The sequence below is a fragment of the Gambusia affinis genome, linkage group LG14, assembly GCF_019740435.1.
Source record: "Gambusia affinis linkage group LG14, SWU_Gaff_1.0, whole genome shotgun sequence".
In the NCBI taxonomy this organism is placed as follows: Eukaryota; Metazoa; Chordata; class Actinopteri; order Cyprinodontiformes; family Poeciliidae; genus Gambusia; species Gambusia affinis.
This window is the reverse complement of record NC_057881.1, coordinates 9565998-9588716: the sequence shown is the minus strand read 5'-3', so window position 1 is coordinate 9588716 and position 22719 is coordinate 9565998. Positions and strand designations below refer to the sequence as shown.

The 22719-nt window shown below is 37.9% G+C and overlaps 1 protein-coding gene across 1 annotated transcript; it reads right to left on the bottom strand.

The window, feature by feature from the left end:
• Positions 1-2425: 2425 nt before the first annotated feature.
• Positions 2426-4169, bottom strand: dpm3 (dolichyl-phosphate mannosyltransferase subunit 3, regulatory). Its single transcript, XM_044137542.1, has 2 exons — positions 4081-4169; positions 2426-3876 (listed from the first exon to the last, which is right to left on the bottom strand). Exon 2 carries the CDS (start codon positions 3849-3851, stop codon positions 3573-3575), a length of 279 nt encoding a protein of 92 aa, XP_043993477.1. The 5' UTR covers positions 3852-3876; positions 4081-4169; the 3' UTR covers positions 2426-3572.
• Between the last annotated feature and the right edge of the window lie 18550 nt (positions 4170-22719).

Here is a 22719-nt window from a genome sequence, read left to right as displayed (position 1 = left end):
CATGAACTGATGTGCTGTTGCTCTCACCGTCAAAATCCCCTTTGGGTTGGAACAGAGGGCAACAACCAGTCTGTGATTGTCTTTTTCTCCAAACTGAATCTAGCTGCAGAATGATGAACCATTTTACCACCTACATAAACACACCAACGGGAGGAGTTTCACTTCATCACATAAGCACATTACATCTGACAGATCTCAAATATTTTTGCATCTTTCTTAGCTAAATTTATTTAATTTTTTCCTCTTAATTTTACGTTTACTTTACCTGTGTTGATTAAGAATGAATTCTCCTTGAGTACATCTCTACAAGCTTTTCTTTCTGTTGTTTTTATCCTCTCTCCGGTTGAATAAAGGATCCAAAGAAATGTACTCAAGTCAGAATAGCACTATCTTAAAAATATTTTACTCATGTAAAAGTAAAAAGTATTTGGTAAAAAATACAGCTTAATTAAAATATAAATTTAAAAATTGCATCCAAACCATAAAGTTATATGGAAGTTTTGGTGTTTTAGAGAAAAGGAAAATAATTCATATAAATAACAAAACAACAAAATCAGACAAAAGAAATATGCACCTTTAAAATAAAACATGAAACTTTAACATAAAATGTACAGTAGGTGAGTGTCTGACTGGTGAATTTTTGGTCAAAACAAGCTTGTTCTTCATTCAATAAAGTTACTCACAGTGGGTAGAGAATCCACAAATTTTACCCAAGTAAAAGCAGCAATATGTCATAATAAGATTACTCAAGTTAGAGTAAAAACACTGCTAAAAGTACAGTTTTTTCAAAAAGTTACATTTACTCAAGTAAATGTAACTAGTTACTACCCAACTTCAATCTCCGTCCGTTTTGATGGACAACTGAAATTGAACTGATGTTTCACAAAATCCTTTTATTTTCTCATGTTCACACAAATATAAAAGTTTGTCTATTTCTGTGTCAGAATACATTTCTATGTAGAAATCAAAATGGCAGCTGCTTTAGATGGAAAATTAAACTACAGGTTTTAGATGCTCCCAGGGAGCTTTCTCTCAAAAAGAGCAAAATCTTTCACCTCCAGGTAACAGGTGTTTCCTCTTTTTTCAAATGCTGTGGCTTGTGGGTAAAGGAGTTCACTTCATTATAGCTACAGATCAAACAGACTCAATTTTATGGAAAAGGGCTGCAACATCTGAGGTCATGTCTCTACGTATCTGATTGCATTCGCTTTGACCTGCTATTAAGAAAATGCAGTCTGATTAATGTATTGTGTGTTTCTTGTAACGGAGTGAAAGGAGAAGACATCAAACTGTCGTTTTAAGCTGCATGCTCTGTAAAATGTTTAGCCTAAAATCATAAATCCTTTCGTTTGTGGAAATAAAATGTATTTAAGGGCAGAATGAGGACAGAGAAAAGTCCTTATATGTGGCTACTAGTGAGAACATATCTGACTAACAAGAAAAGGCTTCAGTGCGTTTGCCAGATTAGAAGATTTTCCAGTAAGTGACTGGTTGCCTTTCATCCAGTCTGCTCAAGCAACAGCTTGCACAGATTCGTGGGGGGATGAGAGAACGTTACGAGGCTTGATGGGGCTGCAGCCAAACAGCACAACAGGCGGAGCTGCCAATTCTTCTGCATTTGTTCAGAAGTTATTGGATCTTTTGAAGCCGCGTAATGATGCCTTTGGACAGGCAAAGCTTTGTTTTTACGCAGCAGGGACTCAGTAAAAATGAGCAAAGGGAGCCTGTTAGGGCTCACACCAAAGACATGAAACTGCCAACATCGATTATTTTATAAGTTTCATAGTCGGATTTATTCTTATTCCCCAAACATAAAGTGGCTTGCAGAAGTACTGATGCCTGTTGAACTACTCCACATTTCGTCACGTTGGAACCAGAAACGTCAGCGTACATTGCTGAGAATTTGTGATAAATCAGCAAGAAGCAGCACAGAATTGTAAAGTGGAAGGCTGTAGAACCAAAAGTGTTCAAAAGGGAGCGAGAAGCAGTGCCTTATACTTCCACAAAACTGAGACTGTAGCCTAAACTACGGAACATGGAGGTGGTAGCATTATGCTGAGGGGATACCTTTCACAAAGAGACGGGAAAGCTGGTTAAGTTGATGGAAACATGGATAGAGCTAAATACAGACTAATCATTGAATGACAAAACACAGCCAGGGCTACAATAAATATAAAAAAGACATGCTTCTGTAAATAATTTAGTTAGGAAAACTGAATACAAACACATCCTGCACCTTTCAGTTTGATCTTTTTATTTCTCTTACTTTCATGCCATTTGGTTTTGGTCTTAAACATAAAAAAAAATCTCTAAACTCACTAAAGTTTGTGGTTGTAACATAAAAAGAGGAAAAGTTCAAGAGGAGTTCATACTTTGGCAAAACACCAAATTATCAGATCTCGCAAACCCACAAAGGGACACCAACTCAGAAAATAAACTGCAGTTTAATTAATTCACAGCAACACCTCAGGGCCTCATTTCAGATGCTGAACAGAGGAATGTGCTCTTCTTTACAGGTAAAATCTAAGTTTATCTGCTCTGACAAGAATTCAGCTTTTGACAAGTACAGAACAACTACAGTTCCACATTTAAATTGGATGATTTCAGAGCCGACAGAAACAAGAATCCAGAAAATTCCTATAAGATCCAGTGTTTATTTATAACCTTTGGTTTCCATTTATCAGGTTTCTAATAACATACTGCAAATGTTCGATGATGTATTCAGCATGTGAGCAACACAATCCAACCAAAAATATTGAGAAAATGCACAATAATATACACAACAGGGCAAAAGCAACACAGAATTATTGGTCCCGAATCATTAAATCTATCAAAACTAATAGTTTTACTGGCTGAGTAGTTTCTAACTACCCACCAGAATGTGCTTTAACAGTTATTTTGAGTCTAACAAAAGTCACATGCTTTGACACAAAACATGGAGGTACCATCTAGCTTGTTTGCCTTTAAAACTGGGCCAGGATGTTCTTTTTTATGTATTAGTTCTTTAATTAAAAAAAAAACTAACCAATGAACATTTTAATGAGAAAATAAAACACTGAAATTGGTATTGGCCAGGAAAACCCTAATTAGTGCAACTCTAAAAATTGCAAACGGGCATATTCAAAAGAACCGTGATTGGTTTCTTTATGCCTTATGTGATGTCATCAGAAGAATGTGGACAGGGTCTCAGGAGATTGTACTTTATCTTAATTATGTAAAGATTTAAAACAAAGTAGCCACAAAAAGTGACCAGGACATGCTGTTTTTTTAGTTGACAAACTATATTGAAAGTGAATTCATTTTACAAAATAAGTCTGGCTTGCAGCTTTAACTTGAGCTCTTGGGTCTGTCTCACACAAACGTTCTCAGTCAGTCAACACAATCTAACCGTCAAGCAGGAAAAACGTGATATTGACCAGAAATATTTGATATATTATTCAAATCAAAGTTCTGGTCAAACCTGCTGACTACAACGAAGCTCCATGATCATCCAAAAAGCAACAGATTTTATAAACGTCCCACTTTGCAAGTTGTCTCTCCATTCAGTCTCTAAAGAGTTCCTTATAACTGTCCTACATCTTTAACCCCTTTTTCCTTAGGTCCTCTTTGGCTTCCTTGATCTGCTCCTGCAGTTCCCTGGCCGCCTCGTTGCAGTCGTTAAAGGTGGCCACCCGATAGCCCACCGTAGCCAGGGAGTAGCAGCCGAACGAAACCAGCAGGTAGAGCGGCATGGGCCAGGCCACCTCCCTGTAGGTCCGAGGAAGGCTCAGTTCCAGCAGGTCGAAAGCGACCAGAGCCCACACAGCGCCCAGTAACGAGACCCCGAGCAGCCACTGCAGGAGTTTAGTCATGATGGATATTTCAGCAACGAAGAGCCTGACGGGGAGACGAACTGTTAGCACGGTAACTTAGCAACGCATCCACTTATGGAGATAGAATACGCTTTTAAGACAACGACAAAGAAGCCGGACAGTTAAAACAGGCTAAACACACAAAAAATAAATGTAATGAAAATAAAGTTGGAATTTCAATATAACTGTAAGTCATTAACGTTTTAAAGAAAAAGTCTAGTGTGATTACCTCAAATCAAAAGCCACCTCAGCACTGCGCAGAATAATGACGTGGCACTCCGCGACGCCTTATGGGAAATGCAGTGACGACTATGTTGTTCTGAACGGGCTACAAATAATGATATTTTAATCTAAATTATCGCTAAGAAAAATGGATATACAAACACATAAACTTTAACTGAAATGGTACGTACATGTTTTTGTATCAACAACCATTTTAAGATATATAGTAATTGTTACAGTTTTTAATCTAAAGAAAATAAAAGAAGATTGTAGTTAAAAAAAATTTGATTAAATTTTTTTTTTCAAAATAGCTTATATTCTGTAGGCTATGGGTGATTATTGTGTTCGTCAGACTAATATTATAGTTATATAGCATGATAAATTAAAATAATATTGTATAAAATATAAGAGTATATATTAAAATGAATTTTATATATTAACCCATTCATTTCCTTTTATGACACTCTTTTCATTTTATTATAATATCTTCGTGCAAACTAGACCAGATTTAAACTTGTTGCTTGTCGTCTGTATCGACTCCTGAAAAACTCCTGAGATAATTTTTACATTATTTAAAAAAATTAAATGAATTTATTTATTTCTTTATATATTACATGTGTTTATTTATTTATTTATTTTTTTAATCCTTTTTTGGTAACGATAATGAGCATCAAAGAGACCTTTGAGAGCAGATGTCAGACAGACATTGCTGCTGTCCTAATTTTAACCACTGATGTAATATCAACAGCCGCACCCAGTCAGCTGCAAGAAAGAAGACAGCATGTTTCGACTGCATCTTTAACAAAGCACTCTACATAAGACCTCTAATTTTTCTCAACGTGACCCTCTTGCTTTACTAAAGCCATTTTCAAAATTAGGTACCATTAGCAAATCGTAAAAGCCATCCATGAAGGCTAAAGCCCTTCCTTTTTTTTTGTCTCTCCGAAAGAAATCCAACAACAACATAATTAGGGGTCTGCGGGAAGCTCTGTTCTTTGATCTGAGTCTCTGCCTGTTCATTCAGGGTGGTAAACTGTCCAGGTGCAGAGGGCACAGATTTCTCCAGGGTGGAATCAGGACTTGGAGGAGATATAAACATCATTCAGTGAGCCGGGCAGAGCGGCAAGCTGAGCAGCCACTGAGAAATAAACATCATTCTTTGGAGAGAAAATGGGGAGTTATTCTTAGGACAGGGGTGTTTATGTTTGTCTGCATTAGTGTTAATAGTGTGAGAGACATTCTGAACGTCTGCCAGAGGGGTAGAGTCTATTTCTTCTGTTTACTCAGACCTTAAAGGGCATGACAGGAAAACAGCTTGTAGTGCTGCAGAAATTTGGCAATTCTGAAGTTATGATTAATTTGTGACATAAACCATACTACAATAACTCAAGAGATGACCTTTAGTTTTTTTTATAGCTCTAATCAGATTTGTAGCAGTGTTTCTAATTCTTAAAAAGTTGAAATGCCTGAATACACATCCAGTTTTTATCTGAGCTACCTGAGTCTTGATGCACCCAGTGGAGTAAAGAGATGACCTTGAGAAACTTCAAATGAGCATCTTTTAAAATGTGCCTCACAACTTTATACAATTTGGCATTGGTGACCCAGAGAAAAAAACTCAAGTAATCTTTCTATAAGAAGGCTGAAACTCAAATGATTTTACTCATTAGAAGGGAACAGAGATAAAAAGTTTGGGATTATCAATGTGCACACCAATGCACTTAGACAGGACAAACCGTTTCAGTTTTTTTATTTCTTTAAATCATGATCTAAAAATGTTTAAGGGGCTTTCATACTTGGGCAAAGCACCGAATAACCAGTTCTTATAATCAATAAAGTGGCGCCTATCTCCATCTAGAGGTGAATAGTCTGTCCACTAACTTAAATAATCAAGGAAATATTTCATAGATTCTGAAATTGTAAAATTATTAAATACCTGACGACATGATGGCCTCTATGATATTGGTCACTAATTATTTCACTTAAATAAAATGCAAATATACTTAGAGTTTAGGGATGCATATTTGAATGTTTTTGTTTAGTTATTGCCTTTATTATTTACATTATCAATATCCATGCCCAATTTCTCTGCTGAAGTTGTGGGGAAAAAATGGAGAATTAATGCATTCAACATGTTACACACTTGCTGCATGTAATTATATGGGATATGGTACATAACACACTGTCAAGGTCAGCCTCCTCTGCTGCCCTGACAAGATAAATTGCATCCAGGTGGGATAACGCGTGACACGCAGGATCATTGCATCCATCACTGCTTGTGCTGGGTCCAGCTTGGGCTGCGCGGACACAAACAGGAGGCAGAGCGTGTGTGACGTTCAGTGGGAACGGCCGAGCTGGTTTTTCTCAATGCGTCTCCCTGCCAGCTCTTGTTCCGTTCCAGTACTCAGGAAACCTGCGCTCCGGCCGAGAAGGCCTGGCAGACACAACACGACAGCCTGCAAGCGGGAGGGGCCCAAAACTGAGAAAATGAGACAGAGAGAGACAATGAGAGGGAGGCGTACAGGAGTACGGTAAAACAAAACAGGAGGGAAGGAGGGGGAGGGGTTGTAGAATAAAGAGACCGATGCAGTGGCAGCTGATATTTTTTATTATTATTAAAAAACAGAAAGCAGAAACAGTAGGGGAGGGAGAAGGGTTCACGGCTGACGGGACAAGAGAAGGAAAGCTGAGAGGAACAGCAATGAAAAGAAAGGGTGAGTGAGTGTGTGAAGGAAAGAGGAGAGGGGAGCGGTGCAGGCAGGGGAGGGGGTTCGATATGGGGGGTAAAATCAGGGGATTTGCAGGTGCAGCCTGAACAACAGATGACCTTAATGGTGCATTAAATCCAGCTGTTACTTATCCAGACTTCAATCCCATCCAACACCTTTAGCACCACAGCAACAAGGACACCCCACCTTTGGTTCCCACAGAAATACATTCAAATCTGACGAAAACAAGAAATAGCTAGTGAGGAAACAAAGCAGTTAGACAGGTGATTCATGAACCCCAAGACCAGAAACAGAAAAGAGGCTAGCTGCATTTCCACTTTGCATGTGTACAAATCTTTGTTTATACAGCTCTGGAAAAAAGTAAGATCCCATTGAAAAACCTCCTGGTTGTTCCAGCAAATATTGATTTCTGAACTCTTCCTGAGTTAAAACATCAATGTTGTTCTTTATAAATGAATATGAACTTGTTTTCTTTGCACTATTCGAGGTCTGAAATGACTCCATTTTTGTTATTTTGACAATTTATCATTTTCTGCTAATAAATACTAAATTTTTGCTTGGAATTTCAGAGACATCTTGTTAATAGTTCATAGAATAAAAGAAAAATGTTCATTTTAATCAAACATAAAAATAGTAAAATCAGAAAAACTGATCATTTTGTGGTGGTCTCTTAATTTTTTCCATTGTACTAATATCAATAACAACAAGACCCTTACACTTAAGAGAAGCTACGTATGCGGGCTTTTGGGGAAATTGTTGTCTGTGATTTCATGGAAGAGCTGTGGATTCAACATGTTCAAATGACACAACTTTTTATAAAGTGTTCAATGCTGTAGGAGCTCTCGTGAAGCTAGCTACGCTTTGTTAAAAAAAATACAAACCTTTATCCTCCTACTACTTTCTGTTGTTTTCTTTGGCGTTTTTCCCAGTAGTAGCATCCGGTTGTTGATCACGTGACGTGACTTATTATTTTTATGTTTCCTTTTAGTGAACTTATTTTTGTAATTTCAATTTGCATAATTCAATATCCAGCTATTGATTCCAAACAAACAAACAAACAAACAGATTAGAAGGTCAGGTAAAACAGGAGAAGTACTCATGGAGGCTTCTGTTGACTTTATCTCTCTAGATTTGTCAATATTAGGAAAGTAAAGGTTCTGATAAGAAGGTGGTGCTTCTAAATAGTTATATAGGGACCAAAATGTGGGTAAGTGATAACTGTTTAGTGTGTGAAACGCATGAAGAAAAAAAAAAGAGAGCGAAAACCTGTATTTAGGATAACAATAGAGCTTGGAGTGAAAAACAGGAACCCTCTGTTTCCTGAGATGGAAACCAAAGCTGTGTGTTGTCATTAGATCTGAGTTAAAGGGATCAAATGTGTTTTTCATTCTTCTTTTAAAGAGACAAGGATCTGTGACGCTCAGAATAAAAATGCCATCTTAAAACGACACTCTTTGTGTCTTTTATTGAAATATTTTATTAGATGTTCTTCCAGAAGCAAGAACATGTTTGCGCAGCTGAATCAGCACAGAAAACACTCTGAAACGTCTCACACAGCTGATAAACATCCTCAACCCGGGATCATTTAGTGACAGCCACAGTCAACATTAAATTGCTGCGATAATAGCTGTGGGATGCGTATGCTACTTAGGACCTACTTATTGAAATCCAGGGTTATTCAAAGGTCAGAATGTAGTCACATGTGACCAGCTTGGATCACATGAGAGCAGCACTTTTGTTCCCCACATTGCCCTCCTTATAGAAACACACCTGTTTCATTGGGGAAGCAGCGGAAGAATTTCCCCCCCTCATTCCTCCTCCAGCCAGCTCCTGCTGCCGTCCTAATGAATCTCATCACATGGCCTGTGTTTTCCCCGCTACTGCTTTGTTTGTTGACCTTTATAAGACGTCATTACTCATTATCTTCAAGGATTGTGCAGTTTTGCCCCATGACACAAGCCCTTCAACGGCAATCCCGGCCAACAATAAGTGTACATTTATGTCTGATCAAATCCTTCTTGTCAGTGTAACAAGTCCTTAACAATGAGGCGTGCACTTCACCATGTCTCCCTCCTTCCTCTATCTGTTCTCTCCTCTCACCCAGAAACACAATGTCCCGCAGCATTACTGTTATTGACAGTAAAACTAATTGGTGCATGGCCATGAAAGTTCCCCTGGGACATTTTAAAGTGGACGGCACAATTTCCTTCACTGTCTAAATCTGCATTCTAGACCAGAAGAAATATTGATTGCAAATGTATTAATATGGGTCACTGCAGTTTGCACAGCAAGGGGCGGATGATGGAGGGCTACATGCCTAGACTTAATAAACTGACCTCATCGCCGGTTTGCATAATGGATGGTGATAGGGCAAAGAGGGGAAATCAGTTTTGCAGTCGTAAATGCTCATCACAATAATGGAACTGATGCACTCATTCTAGAGATGCAAGTGAATTAAATGTGATTTCTAGTGACAGAAAATAACAGAAATCGCCAGCTGTTTCTCAAACCAGGAAAATAAAAAGATTCAGTTTCTCACTACTTTGAAAATATTAAAGGGGCAGTTTTATGTAAAATTGACTTTTTTTGATGATATAATCAAATATGATGATAATGATGCATAATGATATAATGTTTCCCCTTGTCTTAAACATACAGTACCCGGAGTGTTACCGTGATTCTTTCTTGCATGTTTGAGAAATTCTTGAATCTCTTCAGGCAAGCATTCAGGTTTGTTAAAAGCGGTGCCTCCATCTCACAGAGCAGCCCTCCTTCACTCAGCTCCCTCAAACTAGCAACAGCTATTAGCAAACACCTTCAACTGCGCATCTGCTGAGATAATTATATGAACCACTTCTCAGTCCAGTGCTCCAACAAACATTTGGAAACACTTGATAGAGAAATGTTGATATGATGACATCTGGAAAGCACAGGAATTTCTTAAAGACGCGGTAACCCAATTTCAAGGTGTTAAATTGCAAAGTCCAATTTCTTTTCAGTCATGTTTGTTATATGCAGCATTTTTATAACAACTGAAGGTGACATAGTTGCTTTATTGTGATATAAAATTAAATTATCGGGCTCAAATACACAAAACTGCCCTTTTAAATATGAATGTTTGACAGGCAAATATATAGAGTCAAAGTTTAAAATGTTTTATTCTGTGTTTTATTACCAAATCTTTCTTCTATCTGGATTTATCCAAATCGATTTTAACAAAGTTATTATTGGTTGTGATTACTTGTTGATTATTGGTATACTTAGAGTCAAAGTGTCTTTTCAGAACAAGTATAGGTCTAAAATAAGACTTTCTCATAGGTTGTTTCATTACTAACACACACGGTCACACTGTTTCCTAGCTTGTCAGGAATGCTAGCTTATTGAAAGTCATATTTTCCATCCATTAATTTCTGCTTATAATTTCAGGTGGTTTCCTCCAGTTTTCTACAGTGCTACCAACCTCGCCTCTATGGTGAAGTTTGATGAATATTTGCTGAATTATTCAGAGTAGATTATGCCAGTAGCTTCTCTTTAAGATTCCTGCATGCTGAGGTGAGTGAGTCTTCATCAGCACAAAACATTATTTACCTAAAGAAGCATTTTAGACTTTTGAAAAATTATGATCTTCACAATGTATTTGTAGTAACTACCTCCAACAAAAATCCTTAGTTGTACCTTGAATGCCTTGAATGCTAGTTTTGACAGAATAATTGTAACAAAGTCCCTAAAAACCGTCTATGTTTTTATTCATAGATGGTCCAAAACAGACCACAACAAACTGGTCCGTTGTGGACTTACTGCTCAGACTAAATACTGATTTACTGAATTGATGCTAATGTGTTAAAGGCAATGGATTCTGGGATTAAGGATTTTTGATGGCAAGTGTTTAATGCCATAAAAGCAGATTTTGGCTAACCCAGATAGCCGTTGATTGCTAATAGCGATGATCAGCGTGGATTTATGATGTTCTGTCTGTGTGGGCTCTAAGCACACTGAATCAACATTACGCTTGCTTCACCCAAATACAACTGTTTTACATCTTAGAAATTTGACTCCATGGCTTTTTGAAGCACCTGGTGACCTTTCACCTCTTTACTGGGAGAGCATCTGGAAGGTGAGGAAGGACAGATGTAGCAGTCATGCTGAGCTGCTGAGAGCTATTGACATGGTAACAGATCCGCTTATTAAGTCAGTATACTTTAGACACAGCGTCCAACTTTCTTTTCAGAGATTGATTGCAACTTCCCATCCCCCACTTCATGTTCTGTGACTTTGAAAAGTGTTCACAAGCCTTGAGATTTTATGTTGCATTATAACCGCAAATTTGACATTTGGTTGTGATTATATGTGATAAACCCTATTATACCAGTGTGTAATTTTATAAAACATGTTTTTAAATTTTATTTTTATATAAAAACATAACTTTGCATACACTTCTTAGTCAATACTCTGTAGACTAAGTGTTGACTAGCCTACTATACCTAGTCTTTCACTGCAACTACATCTGCAAGTGTTTTGTGGTAACCCTTTTCTAGCTTTGCACATATAGAAACTGATGTTTTTGCCAGTTCTTCCTTGCAAAAAACCTCAAACTTAGTCAGAGTGGACAGAGATCAGAGATAAATATACTTTAATATAAAACATCCCATTGCAGGTCTGACTTGAAGTTCTTGGTAACGGCCCTCCAGAAAGGTGAATTCCTGACTAGTTTCAACTCTTTTTCACCCTCAAATAGGTTTTCTTCTATATTTAGCTCCACTCATCTTCACATCAACTCTGACCAGCGTCTCAAATTTCATAGCATCTGACGAATGTGTCCCCCACATGTTTTTTGCAAACAGAACTCTATGGCTTCGTTTCAGCAACGGTTCAGCTCTTTCTGCTCAATTATAAAGGCAGGATGGTGGAATCCACTATTAACAGTAGTTCTATCAACAAGTTCAACTACCAGATTTACTATTGGCTTGAGGTTTAAATGTGACCTATTATGCTTCAGATAGGTTTACACACCATGCTCCCTACATTTTTTCCCACAAAATCATTCTCAGTCTGCTCAGTTCTGCCTATTTTGAGCTCCTTTCAGAATGAGCTGTTTTAGCGATTCTTGAGACTTTTAAATGCGAGAAAGCTGCTACACACTCTTTCCTCCCCCCAACTCAACATTTACGCTCACTTGCAAAAATGGCTGAAGACAGATGCGCAGTTACGCCACTGTACATCTTTGAAAAGTGGAAGTAAAGCCTCCTGCACAACCAACAAGAATGTAGGAAGTGGTTTGTGAATAGAAAGTCAACAACAAAGCAAACAAAATCTCATCTTATCTTTTCTAGCAGTCATTATTCAGCCCATAAAGTGGTAAAACCAGCTGAGAAAATGTGCTGGAACTCTGCTTGGGTTGCTAGGTGATAGGCGGAACTTCACCGGGGTTGCTAGGTAACAGGTCTTGGCTTCACTGGGGCTTTTAGAAGGTTTTTGAAAGGCAAATTTTCCAGACACCAATAAAACATTAACTTGTTGCAACAAAAATGGCAATAATCTAGGTGTAAAGACTCAAATGGAAGTTCAAAATGTTAACTTGACTTGTCTGCAGTGTTCCGTGGTCGTTCTGATCTCTAACAAACCCTTGAGGCCTGCACAGAACTACTGCCATTAACACTGATACTAAATTACACACATCTCGACTCTACTTAATACTCCTGAAGGGCTGATTACATATGGATAGCAAGCTGTTCACATTTTTAAAACTTTCTTCCACTTTATAATTATGCAATATCTCATGATAAAATCCAAATAAGATACACTTAGGTTTGCATATGTCGCAATGTATGAAAATGGTCATGTGGTATTAATGCTTTTTAAGGACACAGTATGTTCTTTGTCACATGTCTGTGTCCTTCTGTTTGCTTTTATTCCTTTATCCTTCCTTCTCTCCGCTGTCTTCACCAGTGTACACATATCATTCAGCTTCTGATGTATGCACAGCTGGTCTTGACAGAGCTGTCCAGGAAACCTGTGGTTTACAGATCCCTTAATGACGCGCAGATTTGACTTTTCTTTTTACTTACAGAGGATTTTAACTGTGCAAGGGAATATTGAGGTCCAGCTTAGAGTGTTTGACCACGGTGGGAAACCACTGAATGGATGTGCCATTTAGCACACGAAGCCCAATACAGAGTTATGGTTTCTGATCATGCAGGCTATGGCCTCCACACCTGCTCACACCATTTGTCCCAAAGAATTTTAGGTTGTTAGTCTTCCTAAAATGCTTTTCCACACCTCGGTTTTTATGGGAGTCATAACACTGAACGTTAAGTTGCTGAGCAGACATGTCTGTGGTGCTAAAACGACAGGACCAAACGCTTTATAGCTTGATCCACCTCACACACAGCTGACACAAAATACCGTGATTAATAATGCAAACAGGTGCACGATTTATTGTGAAGGTCTTCTCTCTATTTTGAGTTATTGAACAAACCTGTGTTCATTCTCCAACTTAGCCAAATAAACCAAAACAGCACTACATTTAGTATTTTTACAGCTGCATGCTTTGAGTCCTTCATAGGAGATTAACAACCTATGTTAATGTGGAAGCCATATAATCATAATAATTAGTTTAATATAAACTGTCAGTCTCAAAAAGACAGATTGCAAACACCAGCTGAACGTTGTCACCCCACATCTCAGACCTTGAGCAGTTTAAATGGTTGGCTTTACGGCAAACAGGTGCAACCTGCACTCCAATAATTCAATAAGAAATGCACCTGTGAGCCGAAAAAAAAAATTAATGTCTGGAAAAGAGAAACTGACCTCCTCCAACTGAAATGGACTGCAGAGGGCTAGACATCTGTCATGAGAAACCGTTTACCCCCTCGACAGATGTTTTTTGTTTGTTTTGATTTGTTGCCAAATTTAAATGTTTCAGATCATCAATAAGAAAATACAACATGAAGGTCATAGATGCTGATTATAGTTTATTTGGGGTGAGGGAGGCATTTAGGCACACAGAAAACGAAAAACTGCTGTTTTCCTGAGCTAATGTTAAAGAGCAACTTGAAGCTTCAGACCAGAATCTGTAAGTAACCAAACAACAAGGTAGTGAAAAGTTGCAAAATTGACACAAACCGAGAGTGAGATCACACCGGAACATTATTTTTGATTCCTCATTTCCTTTAGCTGCGTTTTTACATTCTGTTGTTTATTGTTTCACGTTGTGTTTGCTCTGGTTTTGCCACCATGCTTAGTTGGAGCAAGGTAGCATAATTGATCAATTAGAACTAAAATTACTTTGTTAGTTTTAGGAAAATCAACATTATGCCACTTCACAGAGTTGATCCAGTGCATTAATTTCTGTCACAGTAAAACCCAACACTTGAAAAATCTTAGAATACTTGCTTTTACTTACTTTACTTCCATTATTACCTTTTAATTCTGTATATTTTCCCTAAAACAGGAGAAGATTTCCCAATTTTTTTTACATTGGCCAAATATCTCAAGTCAAAAGTACTTATCGGTCAAAAATTGTATTTTTACCTTTTCAATAGCAAACTAAATAGGCATCATTTTCATAAGACAAATATGACAGTCAAGCGTTTTGCAGGAAATGTAAATGATTATATGCTAAACTGCTCTCAAATATTTTACCTTAATGCAGAAATGCATGGCCACTTTATTAGGTACACCTTTCTTCTACCAGATTGAATTCCCTTTTTGCCTTCATAACAGCTTTAGATTTTTCCGACACAGATTTAGCAAAGTGTGAGAAATATTCCCCAGAGATTTGGGTCCACATTGACGCAGCATCATCCTATTGCTGCAGAATTGTCAGCTGCACAGTCATAATTTAAAATTCCTGTTCGTCCCGATCCCAAAGAATCTCTGCTGGGCTGAGATCTGGTGACTGAGGAGGCTGCTGGGGAACAATGAACTCATTGATGTATTCAAGAAACCAGTTTCAGATGTTTTCACTTGGTGACATGACACATAGATTGCTACAATGTGACCGTAAAGAGACGGAGATGTACAGCAGCAAATAATACCTAATTCATACCGTATATTTCCAAAGTGTGCTAAAAGAAATGTCTCTCAAAACATAACACAAGCCTAAACCACTGATACATGCAAGAACTTGCAACTTCTAAATGGATTGAGTTGCTGTCGTGTGATTGATTGATTCACTGTTTGTACCTAATAAATTAGCCTGTGACTGAAAACGTAATCCTTGTACAAGCTGTCTCTGTTTGTATGAACTTGTTGATTCACAACCAGACTGTTGACTCCAGTTTGTGTTGCAAGAGATTTACAGATTCATCTTCCTTCCAACACCAGTCAGTAGTCCAAGCTTTAAAACTTCTAGAGGTGTTTTGTAAATGTTTTTAGGATGCATAATTTCTGTTAAGATCCTAAAATTTTTAGTCCAAACTTTATTTAGTAAATTTCAAAGATTATTGAGATCAGCAACATTTATTAAATCGTGCAATTAGTTTGTAATTCTTTACATCTAATAACTGTCAGTAGGAGCCATGTTGAATATTTTTCCAATGCAGGGAGTGTTTGTAGAAACTGTATGATCTCCTTTATACTAGGAAATATTTAGAGGGAGAAGCAGCAGATGCATAGGCATAATCACTGATTTCAGGGTTGGATTTTTTCCTTTCACTAATACTTTTCTAAGCTGTGGTGCAGTAAAAAATAATTCAGTAATGTTATATTTATGCAGCACAATGCTCCATCACATGCTTCCAAGTACTTAACTGCTTAGAGTAGCTATGCAGACGACTAATATGATCACCCCGATGACCTGACCTAGATTAAATCCTATTAAAACTGGGTGGTTGGTTGTTAAATGAGAAATTTAAAGTGTGAAAAGAAAGGATATCTGTATTTGAACTGCATTTACAAGACCTAAAGCTGCCTAATTAGCAACTGGTAATTGTTTGCAAATGACAAAACTGGCAGATTAAGTGGGTGGAAAAAGAGCTCTAAAATATGCCTGGCTGTACTGGTCACTCACTGGTTCAAAGAGGAAAATGTTTTACTTTGGTTTGGATGTTAGTCCCTTATACAGAAGTACTGGGTTTGAATGTGGTAGAATTTGGCTTGGCTTTTCTTGTGAATGGCTTCTTCTTTCTATTCACAAGAGCTTGAGCTTTTCTCAGGCTCATCAGATGCTAACGGCTAATGACTCACTGCTGGGCCACATTTTGTTATGGTATCTTTTAACTGCCAAGATTTAGGCAATGCCCTCTGAAATAAATGACTCAACATGCACCCTGTAGTTGTTAGGTGTTTCATAAACGGTTGCTTCTCTGCAAAATTAATAAAAGTATCTAAAGCATGCTGCAGTGTTTAAATCAATGGTTCTCAAGAGGTTTAAGTTGCTGCTTTTCTAATGTCCTACAGCAAATAGCTGCAATAATGTAGAATTCAAATATTTCTTAAACAGAACCGTCGGACAACATGAAGTAGGGTCAGAGTTCATTCTTTAACAATAACACTAAAATGGCATTCATGGGATAGGTCTAAGGTAAAAACTAAAGCAGACCAAAAAGTCACTGTAGGATTTATCCACCTCTGAATGGTTTAAACGTTACAATAATTGTTTTAAAGTAACTTAGTCAAAGTGTGTGCTTAAGTTTCTGGGGCCAAAGGCGGGAGAACCAGTGACTAGGTTTTGAGGGAAATTACTTTTTCACAAGGTTAGGCAAGACTTTCTTAATTAACTAAGTTATAATTTGAAAACTCTTTTTTTATATTTTGTTAAATGTTTTTTTTATGTTTTGTTGTTCTGTTATGTTGGAAAAACACTGCAGATCTTTTTAATGTCCACATCCAAATTGGACTATTTGTTATTTTTATTTTCCTCTTGTCCTACCAACAGAGCGTGGATATTTGTGCTTACTCCAGATGATGATAACTCTAAAAAGACAGACGTGCCAGTGCTACAAATCTATTATGTAACGCTTTATTTGAAATCTGTTGCAGTTTATTCCCAAATGTTAGACAAAAATCTTTATCAGACCCACTGAATGTTCTTACACAATTTTATTGCATAATATGTTGCGTCAGTAGACGGAGGAAATAAAACACACAAATCAAACATAGTACAGGCAAGGCCATTGCTCTATAAATGTTAGGCTGAATTAGGGTTGAGTCTTCACAGTCGACTGTGTGTCCATATGGGCTCTGCTACCCCTCATTTATTACAGTGGGGGGAAATGGCCCCCACTCTGCCACTCAAATCCTCTTAGCCAGCATTTAGCTGATTGATTTTTCCCTTTCTACATCCATTCAGATTATCAATGGGATAAAAGCAGGAGGTTGTAAATTATTGATCTCTCCAGGGTGAAACGATGTTGAAGAAAGTCAGGCGAATGTTTTTGGCTCTGACCACATCTGGAAGAAGAATATCAGCAAACCCACTGAAAGAAATTAATCCCCATATACGGATGTATATTTCATTTGCAGTGCTGTGAGAAAGTGTCTGACCTTTCACAGATTTATTCTGTTTGTCACACTCTAATGTTTCAGGTCATCAAACATATTTTAAAATCAGACAAATGCAGCCAGTTTTTGAATCATTATTTCATTTATTATGGGGAAATTCTAAGGCTGTCCAAACCAACCTGGCCCCTTCTAGAAACGTAATTGCCCCCTAAGCTTAATAACTGGTTGTGCCCCTCTTGGCAACATAAGCTATCATCAAATGTTTGTGATTGATGGGAAAGAATTTTTTTCTCTCTATTTTGTTCAAATTCATTTAATTTCTTTTGCAGCTATGGACTTACTGATGTGCTTAGGATCATTGTCCTGCTGCATGACCTAAGTGTGCTTCAAGGTGACCTATAGTGCTTCCTTTAACAGGTTAGGATAGGTCTATTCATTACAGTTTATGCACAAAAACATTCTTGCATAAAGATGTTTTATTCGGATCAATTCTGCCTATTTTGTGCTCCTTTCAGAATGAACTATTTTGGGGACTCTGTCACTTTAAATCCAAATAAGCTGCTGCTGACCTCACCACCCAATGTTTACACTCACAAATATAAATGACTGTTAAAAGATGCTCAATTGTGCAGTCCTCCATCTTTGAAAAGTAGAAGTCGAACCTCCTGCGCAACCAACAACAATTCAGCAAGTGGATGATAAATCAAAAGCAAAATATTTGGCTTTTCCAGCAGCCATTGCACAGCACATACAGCAGTAAAACCAGTGGGGAAAATGTGCTGGAACTCTGCTTGGGTGGTTAGGTGATGTGTGGAGCTGCACTGAGGTTGCTGGGTGAGGGGCAGTGCCTTGTTATGTTACATTCAGAAGTTTTCTGAAACACCAAAAAAAAAAAATATTTATTGCCAACAAATGGCTGTTTTTTTTGTTTGTTTGTTTTTTGGAAGTGCTTGGGTTGTTCCCTAACCAAAAGCTAGTGCTATTTGTGGGACCACAGCACGGAAAAAGTTTGGGAACCCCTTTCTTAGCCTACTTGATGTTGTCAGACAAGTTCTATTTAAGTAATTTCTTATAACTTTAATAGAGGCTCTACAACATGGTGATTGAGTTGATCTGAAACATTAAAGTGTGACAGAAACACAGAAGCATTACAAATCTATAGCAGGGTATTTATTTTCAACTTGTCTTCCACAAAAAAAAAAAAACCTAAAAAATTTGATAACATTTATCAAATCAAGTTTCCTTCAAAGCATGCAGTAATGATTTCTTTTTACTCCACTGGCTGTTTATACTCCAGGTCTTTTATCACAGAGATCCATGATGATGGTTTTGATTCAGCACAACCCCCCCCATAAACAATGTATTCCACCTCAGGGCTATAGGAACCACATACTTCACTCAGCAACCAGATCAGGTCTTTGAAACATGTGGTTTAGCTTTATGTTGTTTAGGATACTTGGGTTAGAAGACTCCATCGGTTTGCCCTGTGTGTTCACCAGATGGCACCGCACATCGTCCCACACAGTTCCCTACAAGCGGCAGATGAACCCCCACCTCCGCCCCGCAGTAGACAACCATAAAAAATAAACTAAATGATGATCATGGAGATTACGTGTTGGTAATTCCTGCAAGGTCTTTAAAGGAATGCCCATGCTGTGAGCTTTAATACCCGGCAGAGGGGATTATGGAGACCCCTACATGTGGTGTTGTGGCTGCATACCTCCAGTCAGACTAAACCCAATCTGTTACAGATTTGGAATAAAGAAGAGAGGTGCAGCAAGAGTATGGGGGGTTTGTGCGGTACGGTATTCATGCCTTATAGTACATTCCAGTTCTTCTATATCATAGGGGATCAGAGTTGAAACCCACTTTTGCAAGCGGTATTTTTATCTACGTGTGTAAGAACATTAAAAGCAAACCTTGGCTTGTGTGAAGGGTTTCTTTAAATTTTCTTTTTTTGCCATTTTTATCCTTCCTTTGTGGATCAGGCAAACCCCAATTCCCATACAGCTCTCTCTCATGAATATGGGTCCAATTAGGGACATATGTGCATTTTCATATTGAAGCTCATAAAAGGTAAACTCCAGTGATTTACATTACATTTACATAAGGAATGCTAAGTGCCTGCATATGTGAGGTGTGCTAATATTTCTATTAAAAGCAGATGGACTTTTACTCTTCATCGCTCTTCACCCGGGTCGTTTCATTGAGCAACAATCTCATAAATGGGAGTGTTGTTTTTCGATATCTGGAGAATTCCTTTCATTTCCCGTAAGGAGAGACCAAACATTTCGACATTTGAAGGAATCTGAAGCATGTTTAAATTCTTTGCCGTCTTATGCTAGTGGTCAGCCAATAGGGGGCATCTGAAACCTACGTCTGTTAGGTGAGTGTTTCATGACTTTTAGATGTGATACTGCAGATTTAAGAGTTTGAATGAGCTTTTCAATCAGTTAACCAAGTTCTACAGGAGCCTTGTAATTACAGATCATTAAAATCAACCAAGTATTTTACAACATTCGGGCTCCAAACCCTCAGAGACTGAAGTTAAACAGTCAAATTAGTTCTGTGTTGTTCAGTGAGTCAGAGAAACTACATGTACTGGGATTAGCACACAAACATCTCTCATATTTACAGAGAGTGGCAAAAAAAGGGGCAAAAGTAGCTAAAAAACATAACTATTTGTGCAACATACAGTAGCTGCTGTACATGGGTGGAAAACCATCCACTACAGAAGTTCACAGAAGTGTCTGTCTTGTCAGCCAAGCATATAAAACCAATACTGGAATTTACAAAATTGGACAATAACAGATTGGAGAGAAAAAAGCTGTTCGGTCCAACAAGTCTTGACTACAGCTGTGTAATTTAGATCGAGTATCAAACTCAAACCCGAGGGCCAAATCTGGCCCACCGTAGAACATTCAAGATAACAATTGTTTCCATAAACATTGTTTTCTTGTTCAGATGACAGCAGATTTTATCTGTATTCTGCCAAATTACACTCATGTCATTTAAAAAAAAAAGTACTTATTAAATGCAGAGATGGCAATTCATGACTATTCGTGTTTTGGTAATGGCTTCTGAAAATACATTCTGGCAAAATCAGCTCTTCAAGATCTCAAAATGAATATGGCCCAAAATGAAAATGAATTTGACACCCCTGATGTAGATGATTGAAAACATGGATCGATCTGCCGGGGTTCTCATGCTGACTGTGTACATCCTAATGTGAGAAGAGTCCGTGGATCATACCACGGCGTACCCGTCTTTAATGGCCACTTCCAGCAGGATAATACATCATGTCACAAAGCTCAAATCATCTCAGAGAGTTTTCTTCAACATGACAATAAATTCTCTGTACTCCGTTGGCCTCATAGGCACTAGATCTAAATCCAAAAGAGACTCTTTGGGGAACAGGAGATTTACATCATGTACAGTATGTGCAGCCAACATTTCTACTGCAACTGGGTGATAAATTCATGTAAAAAAAAAAGAGCCATAATCTCCAATGTTTCAGACATCTTGTTAAATGTATCGAGTGATAAATTAAGGCATCTCTATGGGAAAAGTGGTGTAATATAGTACCAGCAAGGTGTAGTTTAAAAAGTCATTGGTGAGTGTTATTCTGAAAAGAGATCTAACTTTAGAGCAGGACAGACAACACAGTTTAGTGTTACTTGAGAGTTTAAAAACACAAATAGGAAGGAAAAGGCAGGTTACAATCCGACATGTGGCTTTAATGCTAAACAGCACATGTTGCCAGAATGGACTAATGTCTTGGCATTCACTCTACGAATGTCTGGCTCTCTGCTTCCTTAAAATATTCCCTAATTTGGGTCTCCGTAAGGTGTTGGAGAACTCGCTCTAACAAGCTGGTTTCAAACTCATGCCAGCGGGGATTTCATATTTATAACTCCATTTAGTGTTACTCCCATTTTTGTGGAAAGAAGACAAGAGTTCTCAGGATAGAAAGTGTTGTATAACAGAATAGAGATCATAATTTAGATGAGGTTCATAGATTTACTGTGAGAATAAGCCACAGGATATCAGAGAGACTTTGTCCCCACAGCGCATGGGTCAGTGGTTTAGGACTGGATTGTTCACTTGTTTCAAATACTGAGAAAATATTGAAGGATAACTGATCTGAACACATAGAGTAGACTAATGGCTTTCATATTTTCCATTACTGATGTGCCTAATGTACCATCGCCTGCCTTTGTAGCCACGGCTCAGGTACTGCAGCCATGCATGCTATTGTGATTGAACTGTTCACACTGAAATGGACAGACGATTGGACAATGAAATGAAGCACATGCTCTTGTTCTATTGCATTTATTAAAATTTAAATGTTTACAAAGAGGGATCTTTGACCATTCAAAGTGCTCCAGATTGTTCCTCATCTTATGCTCTCTTCCTTTTTTACCAAACCCTGTGAGTTTTCAACAATATTTAGGCCTGAGTGCTGTTATGGCCATGGAAGAATGTTGATTTTCTATTTGTTTTTTTGTCCGGTGAAGCATTTGTGTTTTGTTTTGATTGCATAAATTTGATTATTAGCTTCTTAAAAGACACAATGTTGATCCATTTTCACATTTCTGGAAGTTTCCACCGAGATTTATTCAAAATTTCTGGTATTTGACAGATTTCAGGATGACATAGATTGTACAAAGATTCTTTTGAAGAAAAACAAACCCACAGCAGCACAGATTCCCCACTGTACGTAGCAGTGGGTATTGGGGCCTTTTGTTTTACAGCAAATCCTCCATGGAGCATTTGTTGTTAACATACAGCTAAAATCTCAGTAGCATTCATCAAACTCCATGTTTACATTTGTACTAGGCAGAATGGATACACACCGACTTGCTGACCCGAATGTGCCACACTTAGTTGCTGATCTCTAACAGTATTTTTTGCAGACTTTTTAACCTTGGGAGATTAAAAAGTATATGAGGTTTCACTGTGTGAAAACACAATAAACATCGTATTCTCGTCCTGCCTCAGTTGCCACAGTTGGAGTTGTTTTAAGCCTTCATACTGTTGAACTGACTGTTGTTAAACTGGGCAAGTTTAAACGAGCAGCGTTTTCAAGTAGCCATTCCTTATTCTGACGTTTGACATACACCTCAATTACTGGAATGGCAGGTTCTGTTATTTTTCTCATTTTTAAGACCTTACAGTTTGTTTTTGATATCCAAAAGACAAGAAATAGGCTGTGGTTTTTGGCACAGTGCTTTAAAGATATATGAGGAAGATTGTTTTTTTGGGGGGCGCAAAGGAGGTTATGTCTAATCTGGGAATTGCAATAAGTGAAGCTCAAAATGCAAATCTCAAAGTTCTTCGACTCCAGGCTAAAAGAAGGTGAAAAAAAACCAAACAATTATATTGGACAGATTTCCAGCCGTAAAGCAATTGTGCCGCATTTATTTCTCTACCTATCCTTCTGGATGCACTAGGTCAAGATATCAAAGTCAGAA

Coding starts and splice junctions, on each gene's coding strand:
- dpm3 (XM_044137542.1), bottom strand. CDS start 3,851: ATGACTAAACTCCTGCAGTGGCTGCTCGGGGTCTCGTTACTGGGCGCT.